This window comes from Rhinolophus sinicus, chromosome 5, assembly GCF_057876585.1.
Source record: "Rhinolophus sinicus isolate RSI-liver-muscle chromosome 5, RSI-T2T, whole genome shotgun sequence".
NCBI classification, from domain to species: Eukaryota; Metazoa; Chordata; class Mammalia; order Chiroptera; family Rhinolophidae; genus Rhinolophus; species Rhinolophus sinicus.
Window position 1 is genome coordinate 88,995,756 of NC_142505.1, and position 23,073 is coordinate 89,018,828.

The 23,073-nt window shown below is 50.5% G+C and overlaps 1 protein-coding gene across 6 annotated transcripts in view; it reads left to right on the forward strand.

Annotated features, from left to right (window-relative positions):
* Positions 1–23,073, forward strand: part of ABLIM3 (actin binding LIM protein family member 3) — a 103,381-nt gene that overhangs the window by 45,421 nt on the left and 34,887 nt on the right. For all 6 annotated transcript variants that reach the window (XR_012489830.2, XR_012489831.2, XR_012489832.2 and 3 more), the window contains exons 4-8: positions 1,040–1,223; positions 3,079–3,191; positions 9,511–9,637; positions 13,375–13,468; positions 19,990–20,077. Coding sequence is in view for 1 of the 6 variants with exons in the window: in XM_019734351.3 (XP_019589910.1) it covers positions 1,040–1,223; positions 3,079–3,191; positions 9,511–9,637; positions 13,375–13,468; positions 19,990–20,077 (606 nt within the window). In the remaining 5 variants the exon portion in view is untranslated. The remainder of the gene's footprint in view (positions 1–1,039; positions 1,224–3,078; positions 3,192–9,510; positions 9,638–13,374; positions 13,469–19,989; positions 20,078–23,073) is intronic.

The following is a 23,073-nucleotide window of genomic DNA, read 5'->3' on the forward strand; positions in this document are numbered from 1 at the left end:
TCTGAGTTTTTCGAAATAAATTTTTTTTAACTTTATAAAAACTAGAGCAGAAACCATTCATGGCCTTTCAGTATCCCACAAAACCTAAACTTCTTAAGTTAGACTTGAGCTGTCCTCTAACTGGCCTGTCAATGTTTTCCTTTATTACTGCCGTCCACTCCCTAAAAACACCACCCCTACCCCAGCTCCATCTCCATACAAATATCACTTGCAACTCCCTGCCTCTGTGATTTAGCATATTCTGTTCCTTTGACAGTCAACTCAAGTGCTGCCTCCTCCAAGAAGCCTCCCATGATCTCTCCCCTGCTGACAGCGTTCCCTTTTCCTCCCCACTCACAGTACTTGCTGCCTGCACCAGCCCGTGGTCTGTCAGCCGGGATATGTGATCTATACGGTCTTCTCTCTGCGCACATTATTAGCTCTTCACCATTTGGGGATTGTGTTTTATCATTCATGCCTGGGAACAGATGCACCCTTTATGCTTATGATGAGAATAATCTGTAAATCATCCATCCCACTGCCATCCTCAGTTGTCTCCAGTTTGGGATTCAGAACACACGCGCCCCATTCTGCCCTTCAGCTGGCAGAGAGTCATGCATGTAGGAAATGCCCAGAAACGTTTTAACTGAACGATTCTTTTACCAAATTCATGATACCTACCACCAGCTATACAGCACTGTGTGAGCCACAGAGCCTTCAACTTTTCATCCATGTATTGAGAGGGTGGTACGACCTCCGTGGGTGTGCATTACCATCAGCTGGGGAGTGTGGTAAAGTGCAGATGCCTGGGTCCCAGCCTCAGGGAGTCTGACTCAGACGCAAGCACCTGCATTGGAAGCCCACCAGGTGATTCTCACATAAGCGGTCTTCAGGCTATACTTTAAGGAACGCTGGCCCCAAAGGCCCAGGGGTCTGATGTCCACCATTCTCTAGCCACTCATTGCCAAGTCAGATGCCGGCCTTGTCCCCAGTGAGAACCCTGGGCTTGCAGACCCTCCCAGGACTCAGCCTGCTCTTGCTTCCCTCCTTGCTTCCCCAGTGTGTGGCTGCGGCCTGGCCCAGTCGGGCTTCTTCTTCAAGAACCAAGAGTACATCTGTACCCATGACTACCAGCAACTCTATGGCACCCGCTGTGACAGCTGCCGAGACTTCATCACCGGTGAGGTCATCTCTGCCCTGGGCCGCACCTACCACCCCAAGTGCTTTGTGTGCAGCTTGTGCAGGTGAGTCAGGGGCCAGCAGAGGCCAGGACCCTCGTCCTTAGCCTCTAGGGAAGGGAAGCAATGGCCTTTCTCGGGTTGATCTGGGGCTATACAGGGCTTTATACTGGACGCTTGGATTTTAGAATCTCAGGGGTGGGAGGATCCAATAGGCCAGTGGTTTTCAAACCTTTTAGCACCTGAACCCTTTCTGTCAAACGTGACCTAGTGTTAAACACTAGTTTGTCCTGCACTGAAGGCAGAGTGAGAACCCGAGCCCCCGCACTCAGCCTCCCATTTCCCATCACAAGGCCCAAAGGAACCACTGAGCATCCTGGCCCCTCAGGACTCAGTTTGGAAACCATGCCTCTGGCCCAGGCCCTCACGTCTCAGCTACGCATGCTGCAGGCATACCTGTGTATAGCCTTCCTCCATGACCCTGGCACGTGACCTCCCCTCTGTAAGTCTCAGCTTCTTCATCAGTAAAATGGGCATCAAAACCATTCCAAGCTCACTGGGTTTTCATGAAGATCAATGACACAATGCATGCAAAGACCTTACTTAGCTCAGTGACTGGTACATAATTGTGTCTGCTTCTATTATTCTTTCTATTACCATAATGATAACCATGTAGCCTCTCAGGACATCTGTAAGGTCATGGAATGCTTACCCCATCCTTCCTCCCCACCCCAGCATCCCAATCACTTGTTATCTTAGCAGATGTTCATTAAGGGTCCACTATATGCCAAGCACCACATGAAGGATGAAAAATAAACCTCAACCTTGCCCCCAAATACGTTAAAATTTAATGGACCGCTCTGATTAAGTCATAAGTAAAGCATGATTGGAAATGCATTTTTTAATTGGGAACGGAATTTATAGATAAATTATTCTCCCCATAAAATAACCACCTGTTAGTTACCAGTTAGAGTAACTAACCAATTAGAGTTTCTGATTGGGGCCAATGGTATAGTGTGTAAAAAGTGGAATCCATTCATTCTTTCATCTCTTAAAACCTGGGCCCTGGGTCCTGGAATCTCAGACCCACTGAAAGCTAACAAGTAGGGTCCATATGGTCTAAGATTTTATTAAAGCCCAACAGAGATGTAGCACCTCCCCGAGGTCACGCCGTGTCCTTTTACCGTGAGTCAGTGCCTGAACCATGAGGAAAACACAGCTCCCCGACTCTGGCCCCCACACTCCCTCCATCGACCCCCACTGCTAACGCAGGGGCAGTGGAGACACTGGCAGCCTATGTCAGGGGTTATGCTCAGAGTCTGTGGTGTCCCCAACTTCCTGTGCAAGAGTAGCTGCGTGATGGGACAGACAGTGTGAGGACGCTGGAGATGGTTTATATTTAGTTAGGGAGGCAGGCCATGGACGAGCTTGAGAGCTCCGAGCTGTGGAACTCAAAACTGCACAGATGCAGAGGAGGGGAGGAAGAGGTTATCTGCGGACTTCTAAACTTCCTGGAGGTGAAAGAAAGAAATTTGGTAAGTCTGGAGTGGAATGAGTTCTTCTTCTTGATAGATCGAGTTGGGATGGAAAAAGTCCTTCGAGGAAGAAGGAACAAGTCTCAGAGGAGTTACTAACCTCTTCATTTTACAGATGTGATATGTAAGTTCAACTAAGTGTCATGAGGTGCCCAGTGTTAAATTCAAGTAACTAGCCTAGTGGGCCTCCAGTTTCCAGTCCTGGCCCTAACTGAGTGGTTTCGCCAGCCTGGCGCTGTGAACGGCGCTTGAATTTATCTGGTGCTCTAGAAGGCAAGCTGTGTGTGTTCCCAAAGAGCTTTCGGCGCGTGTGTTGTCAGGTCAGCAGTAGACACAGAATCCCTCCAAAGAAGAGGCATTGAATTTCTCTCTCGTCCCCCTTGCAGGAAGCCTTTCCCCATTGGAGACAAGGTGACCTTCAGCGGGAAGGAATGTGTGTGTCAGACGTGCTCCCAGTCCATGACCAGCAGTAAGCCCATCAAGATCCGAGGACCAAGCCGTGAGTCTTCCCCACTGGGTGCCTCCCCGTCCACAGCGCTGTGTCCCAGGGCTCCCCCGTCCCAGCAACATTAACGGCTCCTGCAGGCCTGGAGGGAAGTGGAGGAGGTTCCCCCCCTCCGCCCCGGAGGACTCCTGAATCATGACCCAGTTGGCATACAGCCCAGACTCACAAGCTTCCCTAAGTACAAATGCAGGGAAAGCAGCGGCCCAACTCAAGCAGGGATGGCCTGTGCAGTCGGGCGGGGCTTCTCTGAGATGAGCTGGGCTCCTGACCTGATTCCCCTCTGCATCCACACTCCCAAGGGCACCCCAACAGAACTGGTCAAGTGCTTTGCCACCAGAGCTTCTCAATTTTGATCGACTCCACTGAAAAAGAATACTCAGGCACGTCTTACAAAAGAGAAACTATGGGTGCAAACCACAGGGCTGTGCTAGCGTCTCAGAGTGTGTCCCAGGGACTGATGCATCAGCGTCACTGCAGAACTGATAACAATACAGATTTCTAGGACCCCTTTGGCCTTCTAGGAATGGGACCTAGAAAGCTTCATTCAGAAGAAGCTTCCCGGGTGATTCATTTGCTGCCCTGAGATTGAGGAGCACCATCTGGGGTGAGGGGCTATCTGTCAGGCTATAGTAGATGTTATGTTTTATCACTGAACCATAGATTTGGGGGGCAAATTAAGGAGCAAGAATATACCTTGGAACAGTCATTCTAATTTGTGGCATGTCCATTCCACTCCGGTGTGTCTGGCAGTAAGACGTCTAAATCAGCGTTTCCAGACCCCTTGTTAGGCTGCTAATGGTATGTGCCCTCGCGGGGGAGCTGGCGGCTGCTACATGCGGTCCTGGCGCCCAGGGACTCCGGGAGCCGTGCTAGGCTCCACGGTGTTCTTTCATGGTTCATGATACTCGCTGGCCTCGTCGACAGAATCGATGAAAACCCATTAGCCTCCTGTGCTGCAACCCTGCGCCAGTGCGGGGGGCTGTCACAGTCAGCGTGCTGGGGCTGCATCCTGCTGAGGTGGCTGAGCATGGAGCACCCTAAGTCAGCAGGGCTTGGCTCCCAGTGTTCCAGGAGAGTCCAGCCAGCGCGGTGAGCCAGGGAAAAGACGATGGGAAGGCGCCCTCCCTCGCCCTTCCTTCCTTTCAGTCAAATCAGATCTGCTGGCGGAATGTGTACAGCCCTTCCTTCGGTATCCTTGGGGCTGCTCAAGAAGAGTGTGCTGCTCTGAGCAGGTTTCCATCTACAGGTGGCTGAGTGCATACACTGTTATCTTTCCTAACTCCTTGAAAACACTGTGCAGAATGAGCAAGGGTGAGATGCTGAGATGCAGGACCATGGCCCTGCGACAGATGCCACTGAGGTGGCGAGAGTCCAGCGGGACCATGTGTGAGGCAGTAGAGAGAGGGCAGCTGGGAGTCAGGAGCCTGCCAACCTTCTGCGGGATGCAGAGCAGTGGTGTAGAGGCCCTGAGACTCAGTCTACCCAGCTTTGTAGGAAGCAAATGCATTAGCATACAGGAGCCAGACTAACACATGGGAGTGTGTACAGCGCTCTCTACATATAAAGCGAGGGATTCTGTTGGCTTGGAGGTTTAATCTAGAAAGCGCACCAAAGGAGAACTAAGAGGAAGATTCCTGGATCTGTTGCTACTTCTCTCTGCTTCTGTTGCGTGTTACTGTGTGCACCAGGTCTCACACAGGTGAAAGATTCCTCAGCTAGTGTGGGAGTCTTGCGTGTGACTGTGTCCTTGAGGAGAGGCTACTCAATGTCTCCACCATAATTTCGTGAATCAGGAGGTAGAGGAAGGTGAGAAAGAATGAACAATGAGAAGCAAATGAGCACGTGGGCAGTATGCCGGGGTGGGAGGGTCCCCCAGGATCATGGCTCATCTTGTTACTCACTAAGTAAAGACATCAATCTGTGGATCTACAGGGCATGTGTTTCATAGAAATGTTTTCTCCCCAGAGGGGGTCACTGTCCCTACTACAAACGACTAGAGGAGATGATGGAAGGTCTGTTGAGTTCCCAAAGGATAGAGAGAACCAAAACCAGATTCTAGAGAATCTAAGATGGAAAAGGAAAAAGAAGGAGAAAAAAAATATGGTGTATTTTTAATCTATGGGAGTGTGAAGTTTCATCCCTGGAGGGTGAATAAACACTTTCTGGAAAAGCAGGAGGAGTATCTACTCAAAAAAGATCAAGAATAATACTCAGGAACTGTTAAAAGAATCGTGTTAGTTGGCACAGGAAGGAGAAATGTTTCCTCACAGACTTCACTGAGAAGAATCAGCAGCAGTAGCAGCGTCACCATCAACGCCACCATTTGTCACCACCATCACCATCACTACCACCGTCACCGTCACCCCCACTATCACCATCACAGCCACAACCATCACCATCACCACAATAGCTACCAACACCACCATCACCACCTGGTGCTACCACCATCGCCGCCACCATCACCGCTGCTAACGTTGATTGACTGTCACTACTGTCAGGCAATACACTAAGTTTTCTATATATAATACCTCGTTTAATCATTATAACTCTATAAGGGAGATAAGAGTAACTTATCTTTTAGATGAGTTTTATAGATGAGAAAACTGAGACTCAGAGAGCTTAAATGACTTGCCCAAAGTCACACAGATAGTAAGTAATGGAACTGAGATGTGAGCCTAGGCAACCTGGCCCTGGAGCCTATTCCCTTAAAACCCTATGCCAAAGGCATGATTTGCTCATTGAGAAGGGGCCTGTCTTCCTGGATCAGTTGCCCAAAACAAGGTGGGGAACTTGCTATGACGCACAAAACCCACTCATTTTTGCTGATCTAAATGGAATGAGTGACACAGTCAAGAAAACCTAAAAATGGCTGTCTGGGGTCTTTAAAGACCTCATAAACTGAAGGATTTGGGAGGAACAGGTGGCAGCCGCATAGTTTCTGCCAGCTGAAGGTTGTAATTTTGGAATAGAGAGGAACATATGAGGAGGAGACAACTGGCCCTACAGAAATCAACTCGGGACAGGGTGTGGTTTTCCTGACCTTGCTGATGACACAAGACTCATGGGCTCTTGGATGGGTGCCTGAGACTCCAACGGTGGCCAAGAGTAAAAGGAAGAAGAAGAGGGTGAAAAAAGGTCCTGATAAATATGAAGCAGGACAATGCAGGACCAAGCAGCTTAACATGAAAAGAAAAGCCACGTGGAGCTGGTGTCCCCGAGTTCTCAGGAAGGGTCAGCAGGCCTTCCCTGGTGCTTCTGGCCTCAGATCAGAGACTGGAGAATGCAGAGACTGTGGGTTGCAAACAGAAGAACGGAAAACAACTATGACAGTGACCACTGAGTGGGCACCAGTGCCAAGCACGGTGCTAAGTCCTTACAGACCTGATTTCAGTTCATCTCCACACCAGTGTTATAAGGAAGATATTCAGATAAGGAAGCTGGGGCCTACCGGTCATATAACTCGCCAGTGGGGGAGCTGGGATCCTCCCCTCAGCCAGCCTCTGACCTCTCAACCCAACCTCTCCCCACTGCACTACCTCCTAAAGTTTAACTCCAGGTGCTCAACTCATTCCAGATAGATCACTACAACTTAGAGAGATGGGATTCATTACTAGAATGTGGCCCTGAAAGAACGCAGCTCTTCAAATATGTTTTATTAGCGAGGTAGAGAACTGGGTGGTTGGCCGATTTCCGTGCCTGTCTCCATGGAATCCACAGTGAATTTGATCAGTGGAGGGATGGCCACTTCAAGCAAGGAAAAGCGAGTGTACAACAGGAAGCAGAAGAGAGACACTGCAGCTGTCTTGAAATATTGGAAGGAAATGCCAGGTGGGAAAAGAGGTAGATTATTCTTGGATGCATGAACTAGGGGGCGTCAGCAGGAGTTGGGTCTCGGCTCCGTATGAAGAAGCCCATCCTGACGATCTGGCCTATCCAGAGGTAGAGTGGACTTCCTCCAAAGACGTGAGCTGCCCACCCCTGCAGGTGACTAAGCAGAGGATGGTGCCCACCTGTTGAGAACGCTATAGATTCCAGCTTTGGGTGGGACAGTCACCAAATGCTCTGTGAATTCTGAACCCCTATGGAATCATTTAACCCTATTTGGGAGGCCCACAGAGACACAAGTGCAGTTATTTGTGGCCTGGAAAGCCAGACCAGACACCTGAACCCTCAGGTTCTGCTCTGCCGAGCATGGGCAAGTCGCCTCAGACTCCTGTCTGTCTATAAAAGGGGAGGGAGTGCCTGACCTCTCTAAATTATTACATTCTGAAGCCTATGATTACTGGGATGGGGGGAGCGGTAAGGGGAGGTAGACTTATCCCAGGAGAAAAATAAGGAAAATAAATAAACCCCAAACTATTTTCCCAGCCCCCCATCTGAAGGTCTGGGGCTTAAAGCGTTTTACAATCAGAGACCTGGCTGCCCCCAGCCTGTGCTCAGAGATGTTAGAAAGGTGCTGAGGGGCCGGCCCGGTGGCTCAGGCGGTTAGAGCTCCATGCTCCTAACTCCGAAGGCTGCCGGTTCGATTCCCACATGGGCCAGTGGGCTCTCAACCACAAGGTTGCCAGTTCAACTCCTCGAGTCCCGCAAGGGATGGTGGGCTCTGCCCCCTGCAACTAAGGTTGAACACGGCACCTTGAGCTGAGCTGCCTCCCGGATGGCTCAGTTGGTTGGAGCATGGGCTCTCAACCACAAGGTTGCCAGTTCAATTCCTCGACTGCCGCAAGGGATGGTGGGCAGAGCCCCCTGCAAATAAAATTGAACATGGCACCTTGAGCTGGGCTGCCGCTGAGCTCCCAGATGGCTCAGTTGGTTGAAGTGCATCCTCTCAACCACAAGGTTGCCGGTTCGACTCCCACAAGGGATGGTGGGCTGTGCCCCCTGCAACTAGCAACGGCAACTGGACCTGGAGCTGAGCTGTGCCCTCCACAACTAAGACTGAAAGAACAACAACTTGAAGCTGAACAGCACCCTCCACAACTAAGATTGAAAGGACAACAAATTGACTTGGAAAAAAAAGGCCTGGAAGTACACACTGTTCCCCAATAAAGTCCTGTATAAAAAAAAAAAAAAAAAAAGAAAGAAAGAAAGGTGCTGAGTAGCCAAGAGGCGGGTACTATGGGAGTCGCGTCGTACAGCTCCTCATCAGGGCCCAGACCCTTCCCACAGCCTGCGCAGGCACACCCCATTTCCTAGACATGCAGACTTTCCTCCTCTCTCAGGACTGGCTCCCAGCTGGATGGGAGGGCTTCCAGCCAGGCTCTCCCAACGCGATGTGCGTTTCTTTCTCCCTACTGCTTCAGTGTGTATTTGTCTTGTGGCGCCAAGAGTGAGGCTTGTCCTCTGGTAAACTTTGCCCCATGACCCTTTCTTCCTCCAGAGTGGGCCATCCGGTTGGCCAGGCCTCAATTCCCAACATCTCCCAAGTCCCTTGGACTCTGGCTCCATTTCCTGCCCCTCCCCGGATGTTGACTGAGCAGTAGGCAGCTGGCCCCGCATTCTGTGGCCCCTGCGTGTGTCCCAGGGTGAGGGGGATGGAGCGTGAGGGCACCTTTCTTGTTTGGGACAGTCTTATCAGACTCTAATCCTTGCTGCTTTGGGAGGCAAATGTTTGGTATAGAAGCACACTGTGGAGGGGCGGGCCTGGTACATTTTATCCTTTGCCTGGGTACCTCTAAGGCCCACTCATTCATACTTACTCAGCAAATATGCTTTGAGTTCCTGCTATGTGCCGAGCACAGGCGCTACGCGAGAGAATAGATTTAACCACAAAACACAGACCCACTCTTTGCCATTGAGCATCCCACCTAAGGGTGAGAAAAAATGGAGACTAAGCTAGAGCAGTGCTTCTCAGACTTGACTGTGGGCCGAGCTCTTGATAAAATTTGGTGGGTCTGGGTGGGGCCTGCGCTGCTGCATGTGTGCCAGTTCCCGGGTGGTGCTGACGCTGCAGGTTCCCAGGTCATGGAGAGTGGCATGAGCTTAGTGGCATGAGCTACTGAAGGGCAGGCCAGAAGCAATGCAAGGTCTGCTTTGGAGGAACAGTGGTCAAGATGACAAGCAGGGAACTTTCTGGAGGAATCCTGGGAAATCTTTCTTACTCCCTCAGGCCAAGACCCCTTGCTGAGAGGCCGAGGCTCCGGTGGCCTTTTCTCTCCCCTGGTAGAGCTCCAGATGGGTGCCAGTGCCAGGGTGCGAGCAGCTGTGGGAAAACTGGTGTTCGCAAAGGGGTGTCCTTGACTTGGGCATGAGATGATGGCAGTGTCAAGGGGCCCAGAATCCTTTGCTCAGTGGTGTCTTCTTGTCTTTGCAGACTGTGCTGGGTGCAAGGAGGAGATCAAGCATGGCCAGTCGCTCCTGGCACTGGACAAGCAGTGGCACGTCAGCTGCTTCAAATGCCAGACCTGCAGCGTCATCCTCACCGGAGAGTACATCAGCAAGTGGGTCGCTCTCCCTCCCCACCCCGGCTCCCCGGGCCTCTGCATTCTACCAGGCTGTCCCCTCTGGCCCTCACCTGACTGTCCAGCACCATGTCCCTTTATTTCCATCCAGCTACCGTACTTCTGCCACGAACAGCGTCTCACCCACCCTGGGTCCCTCCCACCGTGTTGCCTTTGCCTGAGATGCTCTTCTCCCTTCTTCACATGCTCCTTCCCTTCCCTCTGGTCTCAGGTCCCACACCCTCTCCTCGGAGGTAGCCTCATACCACCTCTTACCACCTCCAGTCCCCCAATACTGGCCCTCATAGTACCCGGTTTGTCCCTTCATCCAGACTAACACCGTTTGCAATTCTATAGTAGTATTTATCCATGTTCATGTTTTAATAATGGTAATATGACTATTTACTGAGTTTGTATTATGTACAAGGAACATACTAACTGCTGTATATGGATTATCACAGTAAACCCCGTAACGACCCCCATGAGGTATTTATACCCATTTTAAAAGCTGTGGAAACTGAGGCTCGGGGGGTAAATAACTTGCTTCAGTGATAATATTTCATGTCTGTCCTCGCCAGGGCAGGGACTTTGTTTTATTCGCTGCTGCCTTTAGCACAGTGCCTGACCTATAGTCGATAATATAGTTGCTGAATGAATCTCATCGAGAGGAGAGGACAGGAGAGGATTGGCACACACGATTATCAGCAGAGAGGGCCCAGCGTCCAGAGCCCTGCACACTGCAGCACCACACAAGCCCCCCTTGCTGCTAAGCCAGTGACCACAGTTATATACTCACGTAGATGGCCACAGACCCTCACAGCTTTGACTCTTTCTCACCCCAGACACTTCCCAGGTACCACTCTGTGGCCCGATGCTAGGACACAACAAGCACTAAAATGTAGCATCCATGGTTTCTGCTGTCAAGAGAGTTCTAGTCTAATAAGGGAGATAAGGCATATGGATGAAGAATTAGGACACCAGGGGATATGTGATAGAGAGCTCAAGACAAGTTTTATTCCTTCAGATCTTTTTGATCACAAGTGACAGAAAACCCAACTCCAACTCATTTAAAAGCAAAACTGGGAGTTTGCTGACTCATAGGAATGGGAAGGCCAGAGGCATGCGGGCTTCCAGCATGTCTGAATCCAGGGGCTCAAGATGTCATCAGCACCTGAGGTGTGTGTGTGTGTGTGTGTGTCTCTCAGCTCTGCTTCCCTCGGTGTTGAATTCCTTCTCAAGCAGGCCCTCCCCAAGTGGTAAGAGGAGTACCAGCAACTCCAGGCTAGTGAGCCCAGCAGGGGGGTCTCCTTTCCCAAGAACTCCAGCACAAGTCTCACGGCTTGGCCACCGCTGGGTCACATGCCCATTTCTGATCAATCACTGGCCAGGAGGAAGTGACCCCTAGAGCCAGAGAACAGCCCTCTATGGCTCAAAGTAACTGAGAGTAGAGAGGGTGACTCCCTAAGGAAAGCCCAGATGAGGTGCTGCTACTAGCAGAGGGGGAGATGGATGCCAGCCAGACAACACAGGCCAGGAATATTCAGAAAAAGGAGGGATTTTCTAACTAGCAGGAAGTGGAATCTGCAACCTGGGAGAGCTTCATGGAAGATGTGGTATTTGAGCTGGACCTTGGAAACAGGGACAAGATTTGAAAAATGCAAAGAAGGAAAGCTTCTAGGCAGAACGCCCAGACTGGGCAAGGGCAGGGAGGTGCTGGACGCATCCATCCTGTTTGCTGGAGCTCAGGTGTGTGCACAGGTGCAGCGGGGTCCAAGGCTGCAGAGGTGAACTGAGGTCGCGTCTCTGAGAACTTTGAAAGCCATGCTAGTAGGATTTTAGTGTTCTCCTCTGTACCTGCCAAGTAAGGAGTGCCCCTAGTGATTCATCAGCCAGGAGTCCTTGAGTCTGGGAGCCAAAGTCAGAATTCTCTGGGGGAGTAACGGTTTGCTCAGAACTCCTCTCAAGGAGCCCCGCCCAGACTGCCCACCACAACTTGGGCCTCTACAGCCTGGCTCTGGGCTCTGCATCTGTCTGCCAGCAGACGGGCAGGGGCTTAGAGGCACTGGCCCGGCATCGATGCCCAAATTACAATCCCAGCGTGCAAGTCTCAGTTTGCTCATTTATAAAAATAGGGGTAAGAAGGTGGCCTATCTCATGGGTAAAGGCCCAGTGATCTGTGCTTCATACCTAAGAAATACCTAGTAAATATTGATTTTACCATCTGCCTTCTTTTTAGAATCACGTATCCTACAAATTTCCCAAGGCTTACCAACCCATGGATCCAAATAACGTGGTGTTAGCATTTATACCCAAATTTTGCTGGCTCATTGTCCCCACCTTCTGACACACGACTTTATGCCCCTCAGAGTCACCCTCCCAAACCCAGAGTATAGAAGGGTTGGACAGGGTTATCGGTCTCAGGGGCCCACTTTGCTGGGCGTTGGTCCTCACTGTTGCCTCTCCTTCAGGAAAACCCTGACTGCCCTGCCGCCCAGCGTGGGCCCCTAGCAATCCCAACATGGCGGCAACTTGGAGGCGGAGCAATGACGTGCCTGACCCTTAGGCTTTCTGTGTGTGAGTCAGTTCTGTTAAACCCAGAGGTGGGGGGAATGGTCCTCTCTCCTCAGAGCTGTCATCAGCACTCCTGAGAGATACATCTCATCAGATAAGTCCTTAGAGCTAGGCCAGGCCCCAGGCTGGGCTGAGCTCTCTGATGACCCCAAATACCTCCACATGGGCACGTGACAGCTGGGCCCAAGTGGCCTCCTTAAAGACCCCTCTCCGCAGTCATGGGGGTTCACCTGGCAGCCCTAGGACACCCTAGAACCATGTCCGTTAATGCTCACAGCAACCTGAGTGAGAAACCAGGCTGCCTGGGTGTGAATCCAGCGCTAGGTCAACCGAGCTGGGTTTTCTCATGCACACAATGGAGGGACTGATAGTTCTGACCTCATAGGGACGCCATAAAGAGGAAATGAAATAATCTGTTTAAAATACCATCAGAGAGCCTGACACACACCCAGCAATAAATGTCCGTGGCAAGTAGTAGGGGGCAGGGTAGGAATAATAACAACCATCGTATTACTGCCTGGTAAGTGGTAAGTGCTAGGCAAAAACGGAGCTCAGAGGCGGTAGCCAGGAGGTTCCCGTGCTACTGACCCGGGAGCAGTCAGACGATTCTTTCACTACAGGTGAAATTTTTAATTAGAAGAGGAGCCCTAAAGAGATGCAAAAAAATTGATCACATTGATTACCTCCTGGTTTTCCTGGAAGAGAAACTGGGAGGCGCAGAGAGGAGGGTGAAGACTTTTTTTTCCCTTTATACCTTTGTAATTTGCCAAATGCAAATATTACCTCTGCTATAAATAAAAATAACTATTAATAAACTTAAAATAAAAAAAATTTTAAGAGCCTTTCGGGTAAAGGGAAGAGAAGGGGTCTGGCGATCACGTGGGGAGAGGGAAGGAGAGTGGAAAAGTGGTAGCTGGACAGCAGCAGACCAGTGGTTCCCAGGCAGGCTCAAAGAGTGTGTCAAAATGTGGGTTCCTGGGCCCCGCGCCCAGGGCTTCTCCTATTCCACAGATCTGAGGGCTGCCTAGGGAGTTTGCGTTTTTAACGAGCTTCCCCAGTGCTTCTAATTCTGGCCCAGACCCCATCCGTTGCAGGTCCTGGAACCTCCACATTTTACCCCCACAAACCCCCCAACTTCCTCTTCCTGTGTGGATTTCCTCTTGCAGGGATGGTGTTCCGTACTGCGAGTCCGACTACCATTCCCAGTTTGGCATTAAATGCGAGACGTGTGACCGATACATCAGCGGCAGGGTCTTGGAGGTGAGTGGGTACAAGTCACTGCGAAGATGTTTGAGCAGGATGGCCTGTGACTCCAAAAAGTCATCACTGAGGATGGAGAAAGTCACCACACCCCCTTTCTTCCACAGCCTCCACCTCCCACACTTCTTCTGCCCTAGCTTAGCTTGTTACTTGACCTTGAGCAGACAACCTTGCCTCTCTGGGCACCCCCAAAATGAGCAGCTGGATAAAATTATTCCTGGTTCAAAAATGCTATGATGGGAACATCGTTACTTCTCTGGATTCCGATCCAGATAAATCACAGAGGAGTAACAATTATGATTTTCTTCCTAACCCTGCTAGAGGATGGGAGCCCTTCTTTTTGTTTTGTTTTGTTTTTTTAAGCATTTGGTAAATGTGCTGATTTAAGAACCAGCTTGTCTAGCAGCCTGCTCCCTAAGCCCTTCTCTGGCTAGTACGTCGCCATGGCAACAGCTCTCCTCTGCCTTCCATGCACAGCTTGTTCTGCCAGGGAGAGACATCCTGCAGCACCCTTCCTGAGACCCTGTCCACAGGCCTTCCTGGCCTTCCTTCCCACACCTATGGGCCCAGGAAGCCATCTATGCTTTGGGAGCACCCACCTGGAGCATTAGAAACAGAAAGAGTTTGGTGTTAAGGAAAAACAATAGCCTAAGTGTAGGAACAACTGGATTCTAATATTGACTCAACGGCTAACTCATTCTCAGATTTGGCGTGAGTATCTTTGCCTGTCAAGGCCTCACTTTTCCCACTGACAAAGGCTGGGGGATGGCAAACTGCGTCAGCTCTTTCAAGCAGAATCATTCATTCTGACAAATCTGGAAAGTTGGTTGTGGTTACTGGAGTCAGCAGGTGCTGAGAAGGATTCTGTAGCCACATCTGGACTCAGCAGGAGAGAATGTGGCAACCAGGAAAGGAATCTCTGAGGAGATGCATTGAAAGAGCCCTGAGGATGAGGAGGCTGTCATGTGAAGAGCTAGAGGAAGAATGAGCTTGACCCATTCCAGGAACAGAGAAAAAGGCCAGGGTGGCTGAATTACGTAAATCGGGGCCAGGGGGAATGGAGTATATCGTACAGGGCATCCCACAGAGGGCTTTGTAAAAGACCGGATTTTATAGTAAGTGCAATGGGGAGCCACTGGAGAGCTTTAAACCAAGGAGCAACATGATCAAATTATGTTTTTAAAAGATTGTAGGGAGTTAGAAAAAGGTAAACAAATGCACAGAGTTGATAAACTATCAAGCATTTCCGGGGAGCAGTAAGAGTGCAATGTGGAGGATAAGGCGTGAAACAGGAGCACAGGAAGAGTACGGGGCCCAGGTTTCCGAGGGCCCAATACCAGGGCGAGGAGTTTGTGATTCACTGGGCCACGGGGGGGTTGTGGAAAGACCTAGCAGAAGTGACCTTGCTTAGCGCTGCACCTTAGAGAGGATAACACCTTAGTACACGGGCTAAATTTAGAGGCAAGAAACTGGAAGTGAGGAGACCATGACCTCAGAGGAAGGACTACAGTGGCAGTGGAAAGGACAACCACTGTGTCTCCAGGATTATGGAATTGGAATTGCCGTAGCTTTGCAAATGTGGGGCAACTTGTAGACATGAAGACTGAAAGACAAGAGGCCAATAGTTGGTCTAAAGTGTCAAGCCCGGGTGAGAGGAAGTCTGGTGTTGCCATCTGCAGAACTGGGAGTGGCAGGGAAAGAAGCTGGTCTGGGCGGAAACACAGTGAGTTCCTTTTGGGAGGGGTTGTGATTGAAATTCCAGGATAGTTTCAAGAAGGCTGTCAAAAATGTGGATCAGAGCTCAGAGACAAAGCTCAGGCCTGAAGGGACCAATTTTAATGATGCTAGGATTTGAATGATAGTCAGCATCGTGGATGTCATTAGGATTTCTGAGGGGGGCGGGGAGAGAGGTGATGGGGGGAGTGGGCTGAAGGCAGCCTTGTGGGGCAGCTGCTTAGAGGTGGCAGGAAGAAACTGGGCGTTATCACAGAAAGAGGAAGAGCAGTCAGGGGGTCAGGGGTGTTGGGGGAGAACGGGGGAGATGAGAAGCTAGACCTTCAGAAAAGATGGTGGGGTCAGTCAGTGTGGGTCAGATTCTGCAGAGCAGGTAAAGTCTGCTCGGGCTGAGAAAAAGCTGTGAGGTGTGGAGAATGTCGCCTGCCGGAGAACCATGTGTGGGGTCTGCAGGACTGTGGGGGAGAGGCATCAGGATTGTAGGGGGGTAAAGGGTCAGTTGGATGGGAGATCATAAAAGCTTACTTTTCTTTCAAGGAAAAGCTTTGATTACATGCAGAGCTGCAAATGGGAATCTGCCCCAGCATTTCCAAGCTGCTCTGAATGGATGTCAATGGGGTTGTCTTTTCTTGCCTGTTACTGTCTGTTAGCATTGTGGGAGCCTCCTTTTCGTGGGCAGCTGTGGTGACTGCATTTCAATTGATTCCGTTTGTACGAGGCTCCATTAGCATCTTGGACATATTGATTTTTGTTTTCTTAGAGCTGGGAGAGACTTTTAGCAATCAACTAGTTCACCCTCCTCATTTTACAGATGAGAAAAGTGAGCCCCAAGACATGTGATGCTTTTCCAAGGTCACACGCAGTGTTTCTGGTAGAGACAGAGCAAATTCTAGGACTCTGGGCTCCTATATCCCCACACCGCTGCCCATAGCTCTCATCCACTGAGGGGGTCTTTGAGGTAGTGGGGATGTCATGAAACATACATGGTTGGAGTGAAACAGACTTGGATCCCAATTTTATCACGTCAAGCCATGAAACCTTAAGCGAGTAACTTTCTCTGAGTCTTAGAGTCTTTATCTATCAATGGAGAATACTACTGTTATTTAACCCCGAATGGACATGTTAGAAAATATGTATATTGGTCCCTGCCCCTGGTTCCTGGCACAGAGCTCCCCAAACCCTTGTAATTTCCTAAGTGATAAGAGCACTAAGAGCATCTTTTGTTTTAATATTTGACCCTGATTCCTGACACCAAACTCCTACATCCCTTCGAATTGCCTGGGTGATAGGAGGGTCTTTTGTTCTAATGAAGCGACCCTTGGTGGGTTCCTGGATGGGGGCCAGTCACGAAAAGACCAGGCCATGATTAGATGCTGAGAATTTTCCGTCCTATGCCACATCCTCCTGGAAGGGGAGAGGGTCTGGAGACTGAGTGAATGATGGATCACGCCTATGTAATGAAGCCTCCAATATCCCAAAGTACAGGGTCTGGAGAGCTTCCAGGTCGGCGAACACAGGGAGGTGCTGGGAGAGGGGTGCTGTGCGAGAGGGCAAAGAGCTCCGCACCCCTGCCTCCCAACCTGGTCCTGTGCACCTCTCCATCTGGATGTTTATCTGCATCCTTTATCACATCCTTTTATAATAAACTGGTAAACATAAGTGTTTCCTGAGTTCTATGAGCCATTCCAACAAATTATCAAACCCAAGTTGGGGGTCGTGGGAACCCCGATTTATAGCCAGTTGGTCAGATGTACAGGAGACAACCTGGGCCTTGAGATTGGAATCTGAAGTGTGTGTGTATGGGGGGTGGGGGGGGACAATCTTGTGGAACTGAGCCTTTAACTTGTGGGGCCTGATGCTCTCGCCAGGTAAATAGTGTCAGAACTTAGTTAAATTGTAGGACATCCAGCTGGTGTCCCAAAGAATTGTTTGGTGTAGGGGAAAAAACTCACATGTCTGGTGTCAGGAGTGCAATGAATGTGGTAGGAGTGTGAAAGTAAAGGAGACACACAGGACTGTGGTTTTCCTTTATAGTTAGTCGGGAGTCTTTTCATTGCAAGTACAGAACCTATATTTAAATGGCTCAGGCCAAAACGGAAATTTATCAGTTCCCATAATAAAGAGCCCAGGGGTAGTTCTAGCTTCAGGCACAGCTGAATCCAGTGCTCAAACAAATGCTTTTAGACTATCTCGCCATCTTGGCTCCACTTTCTTCTGTGTCGCTTTATTGTCAGGAAATCTCTCCTTCATGGTGGGGAAGTTGGACACCTGTCACTCCAAGCTAACATCCTGGCTCTCAGGCAGCAATGGAAGGAGAGCGTCTCTCTTCTAATAGTTCAGCAAACATCCTGGGACTGACTCTTACTGGCCTCTCTCAGGCCCATCTCTGAACCAGTATCTGTGACCAGAGTGGGAATACGTTTATTGGTGGGGTTAGCCCTACTTACCCACATGGCCTGACGTGGGGAATGGGAAGTCCCCCCCATGAAAGGCTTGGTGCTATTTCTGGAAGAAGGAGGAAGGATGTTGGCCAGGCAAAAACTACAGCTGCCCACTACAGGGCCCACCCAGCACATAGCCAGGTACACAATAGGCACTTCATTAAATTCCATTTCCCCAGGACACCCTACAGTCCCTTCCTCAGTGACAGAGATGAATCTGTGTCCTCGCCAAGGAGAACCACAAACCTGGTGCCCTATGCTGCTTTTCCTAACCTTGTGTGTGGTTCTCAGTCGTCTCCGATATGGCCCCATTTTTCAGGTACTAATTCTTTGCCATTGTTCTTCACTATTTTCTTGATTTCAGTTTGTGAACGGACAGAATGTCTCATCTTGTCTCGCTGACTTGGTTTCCCTTACGCTGGTGCCAGCGGCTCTGAGAGCCTCCCTCCCTCCCTCCCTTTAGTTGTTTTCAATGCCATCTGTGGCCAGGGTGCTGAGGTGGGCGCGGAGCTTCTTTCAGCTGGTGCTGGGTGGTGGGGCATGACATTTAGGAAGATGCCAAGTTTAAGTTTTGCCAATGTGCTGTTGCCACCCTGGAAAACAGGTCTATAATTCAAATGATAAAGAGACACGAAGTAGGGAGAGACTGCTAATTAAACCAATTCTCCCTGTCATGGTACAGGAGAACCAGGGCCACGATATCTCAGCTGGGGAAAAGAGCAGGCTCCTTCCGAAGTGTGAACACAGTTTGCTTTGATGGCGGGAAAGACATTTTATCATCGGTGGGGGCCACGCAAACAACCAAGACTAAAAGCAAGGGATAGATAGTGGAGGTTTTTGAGGGGTTTTTTTCCTGTTTAAAAATCTGCCCTTTCCACATTCTTGCTAAGTTTTTAGAGTAAATCAAGTATTCCCAAACAGGCAAACCCATACTCAACCTCCCCCACCCCACCCCCACCACAAAAAGGCTTAGAAATCGGCCTTCAGCATTATGCAATTATAATTTTTGAATTTGAAGGAAACCAATAGCATCAGGCCAAGTGATAGCTTGGGGGTCGGGGAGGGGCTTTAACAACCCCCTATATCCTTCAGGATCCCCCAGGCATATTGCCCCCCAACACCTTGCCCTAACATGTAACATAGACCCTGAAAACAAGCCCCCCTTCTCACCTAGTCACAGCACCACGCTCCTCCCATATAGAAAAGCTGGAGCCACCCCGACACATCACGTCCTCTAGGTTGGGGCTGTAGTGTCAGACACAGCATGGAAGTGACGCTGGGCTGCTGGCTGCCCCTGCCAGGCCCAGCGCCAGCACTGCCACCGCCTTCCGGTGGCCCCTGAGTCACAAACTCTCTGAAGCTGTCTCTTCTCCTAAAGAAGAATTTGCAGCTACAAATCACGTCCATTTTTACTTTAAATAATGGTAGAACAGGAAAGCGGGTATAGGGAAGGGGCCAGCTAGGCCAGACTGGGTGAGCTGGGGAGAGGGGTGGAGGCACCCACGTAACCATCATGGGAGTGGCCTGGAGGTCAGAGGCTCCCCACAGGTCGTGGCTTTGTGCGTCTATTTGTCCCTTCCTGTACCACTCACAGTTTTTGCCATGTCTGTGAACCTTGTGTACGTGTTCTTAACTAACACTTTAAATTGTCTTAAGTTGGCTCACTGACATATACGAAAACTTATATAACATAACAGGAAAACTAAGATCACGTGCCATATTCCCAGTAACCAAAAAATAAACATAGTTCTAGCTAGATTCTATTGCTTGTGGAGGCTCCAAGCCTCACACCTGTTCTCCTTCTTAAAAAGGTAGATTAGTAAGTTTTGAATAGGTGTTAAAGACACACCGCACCAAACTTGTACTTTCTCCTTGAAAAAAATCAGAAGAATTGATAGAGGATTGAAAAGGAGATCATTTTTTTTTCATTGATCCAATGTTATTAAACCCTGGGTCCATGTACCACTTAAAATCATCTCCTGGACCACTAATGGTAAGGGCCCCATTCTTGGGGGATGCTGGGATATCCTCCAAGCAAGGCTGTTTCCTCATCTGGAAATGAGGAGGTGAGATCAGTGGCCTCCCAAGGGCCCTTATACTGCCAAAATGGAAGTGCAGGTGTCCAGAGAAATCCCCTGAACTGCCACCAGGGATCCATGGTTTGGAATCACCAAGCTTCCTGGGGGGACTTTTAGATGGCTCTAGACTCCCCTGGGTAGACTCCCATCAAACCTCAGGGCCGTGAACACACCAACCACACTAATGTGCCCGGAAAATGTTCAAACTCAACCCCACTGGGCAGTAGCCCCAGCTCTGACCTCCTGTTTCTTCCTTTTATTTCCGTAGGCAGGAGGGAAGCACTACCACCCAACCTGTGCCAGATGTGTACGCTGCCACCAGATGTTCACCGAAGGGGAGGAGATGTACCTCACAGGTAAGCAAACCTGACCCTCCGTAAGGCATTCCAAGCCACCCGTGACGGAAAAGAAGACACAGTCTCCTTTTAGTTCAGTGTTAATCTTTGCTTTTGGCTTCTCCTCAAAGTTGCTATTAATTCGCCCCTCTCTGGGTGGTTTGGGAAAGTTGCTGGTGTGGCTAATAGGAAGTGACATGTAATCTGCCTTCCATGCCTGTGCGCCTCCACCCGCTGCTCGGCTGGCCTGCTTCCCTGGCAGTGCTCTGAGCAGGCTCCCCGGCTCTGCCTGGCCATGGGAGGTGGAGCTGAACAAGGCTAAGGGGTCAGAGAACCTCAGAGGGACGCCTGGGTGGCAGTGTGTCTGAGCATCACAGCCTCTACCCCACCCCCCGTCCCCTCCTTTCTCCCACATCTCAAAGCATCACATCAAGATACCGCTCAGGTCTTCCCTAGACTCTCAAGAGGCACAAAAAGGAATGGGAGGGAACCAGCAGTCTCTAAGAAGCAAAGCAGGGCTGCTTTCCCTCCCCTTCCCAGGGTCCAGCCCTCTGGCTCCAGGATTCTTGCAACAGTCTCCCAATCAGCCTCTAGGCTGGGTCCAATCCCCATCCTCAGCCCAGCCACATCCCCAAGCATCGCAGTTCCCGACACAGCCCTGTTGAGAGGTGTCCCTGCCCACCAGTGTGGCCTAGCATTTAAGACCCTCTCACTAAAGTCTCAAACTGCCTTTCCAGCCTTGAACCAGCCCAACACTTCAGCTGCCAGCTTTCAATTGTTCCTTCTTCCATTCAACAACTATTTCTTGAGCCCCGACCATGTGCGGGCTCTGTGCTGGGTCCACAGGGAGTTCCAACCTCAGCCCTTCCCCCATTTCCCTACAGTGCAGTGCGGGAGATGGACTATCGTCCATAAGTCCATAATCACACAAATAACTGTCAACTGTGATGTTTTATGAGGGAGAGAAGGGTGGGACTGTGAGAGCACATAATGGGGTGGGGAGGGGCACCGGGGAAGCTTCTCTGAGGAAGGGCTGGGAGCTGGGATACAAAGCGTGAGTGGGCGTTCTGGGCAACGACAGGAGAGCTGGGCTGCGCCAACCTGAGGGGACAGAAACTGCAGGGTTCTGAGGTGGGCAAAGAAATGGCAAGTGTGGGAGACAGAGGGGAGCCCGTGTGGCTGGGGTGCAGAGGTCAGTGGGCAGGGCAGACCCTGTGACTAGAATGGTGTTCGGCCCCTCAAAAGAACTTGTGGCCCTCGTGCGTCTGGGTTTTGCTTGCGTACCTTGTCTTCAATAAGAACACTTGTCTTCCCGTGCCCTCCTTTGCAAAGCCCATCACTCTAGGCCCAGTTTAGTCACTACCACTTCATAACCCCCTTTGAGATCCCCCCAAACCCACCCACAACTTACACGCCCTCCTCCCTGAATCCCCACAGCCCTTTGCGCCTGGGCCCCTCCAGCTCGCACTGCAGTCTTGGGCTGCTCCCTGAGGACCCTTGCTCCCCGCATTGGCCCCACAAGTTTCACTCTACAGGAGACCCTTGTTAGCTGAATTGCTATGATTAGCTGTCCCCAGATGTTTGAAGAGCTGTCTTAGGGAGGAGTGAAGGCGGTTCCTTCCAGTTTCCTACCAGGTAGAACTAAGGGAGGCAGTGCCAGGGAGTGTGTCTTCTTATCAAGCCGCTGTAGCCACAAATGCCCAGGGCCAGGAGCTCCCGCAAGCTGAAGTGAGTCCCTGTGCCTACAGCAGGGTTTCTCCACCCTGGCACGACTGACATTTTGGGCCACACAGTTCTTTGCTGTGGGGACTGTCCTGTGCATTGCAGGGTGTTTAGTAGCCTCCCTGACCTCTACCAATGAGATGCCAATAGCGTCCCCCTTCCCACTGTGACAATCAAAAATATCTCAGACAGTGCAAAGTGTCCCCTGGAAGCAAAATCATCCTTGGTGAAGAACCACAGGCCTAGAGCTATTCAACAGAATTTCTTACCATCTGCTCAAATGCTGGAGCAGGACTCCTATGTTGGATTAGGCTAGATGACCATTTCTAAGATGCTGTGACTCTACAAATACTTTATGTATAGTCGCACAGGGGTTAGAGGTGGAAGGATCCTAGAGGTCATTCTGAACTGTAGAGTAACAGCCCCCATTATACAGGTGGGAAAAGTGAGGCCCAGAGAGGAGAGACGTGTGAGAACCAGAACATGCAGGGGCAGAGCAGGCCTGGACTATGACTCCCACTCCAGGGCTCTCTGCACCTCACCTCCTGGGACCCAGGTCCCGCCTGCCACACAGGTCCCTGCAAAGACCAGAACCCCCCCTTCACGGGAGCATCCATTGCTCGGTGCCTGGGCTCCGAAGCGGTTCCTGTGACGCACAGGGAAGCCCATGGGTATCTCCACCAACCACACAATGTCTTCACGGACCCTGACCACCTTGGGAATCTAGACTTTGCACTTGGTTTGAAAATGCGTTGCATGGTGTTCGTCTCCCCGTTTGTTCCCTGGTGAACACATTTTCTTGTGTTGAAACTGCCCTTACCTTCCCATCTCCAGAATCATCAACCTCTTTCCCTTCCTGCCTGAATTCCCAATCCTAATCTTTCCCCATTTGCTACTTTCAATCCTGGCTCCACTGCTTACTCAGTTTTGACCTTGGGTGAGTTCTCTTCACTCTCTGACCCTCAGTTGCCTAGCCTGTCAAATGGGCTTTTAACAGTCCCTGTAATACAGAACTATAGTAAGCTCCAGACACAAGGTACGTTTTCAGTTCATTCATTTAACAAATACCCATGGAGCATTGCCTGTGTGCCTGGTGCTTTCCTAACAACTAGAGACGCTGTGGTAAGCAAGTCAGAGAGGTGCGCTGCCTTCGTGGGGCTCCCATCCTCAAGTCTCAGTAGCTGCTGAGCCCTGCTTCTGACCAGAACGTCACAGAATGCTGCAAGAGTTCAGCGACGGAGTGAACAGCTCTGTGATCAGGAGAGAACCCACAATCAAACCTAGCGCACAAATGC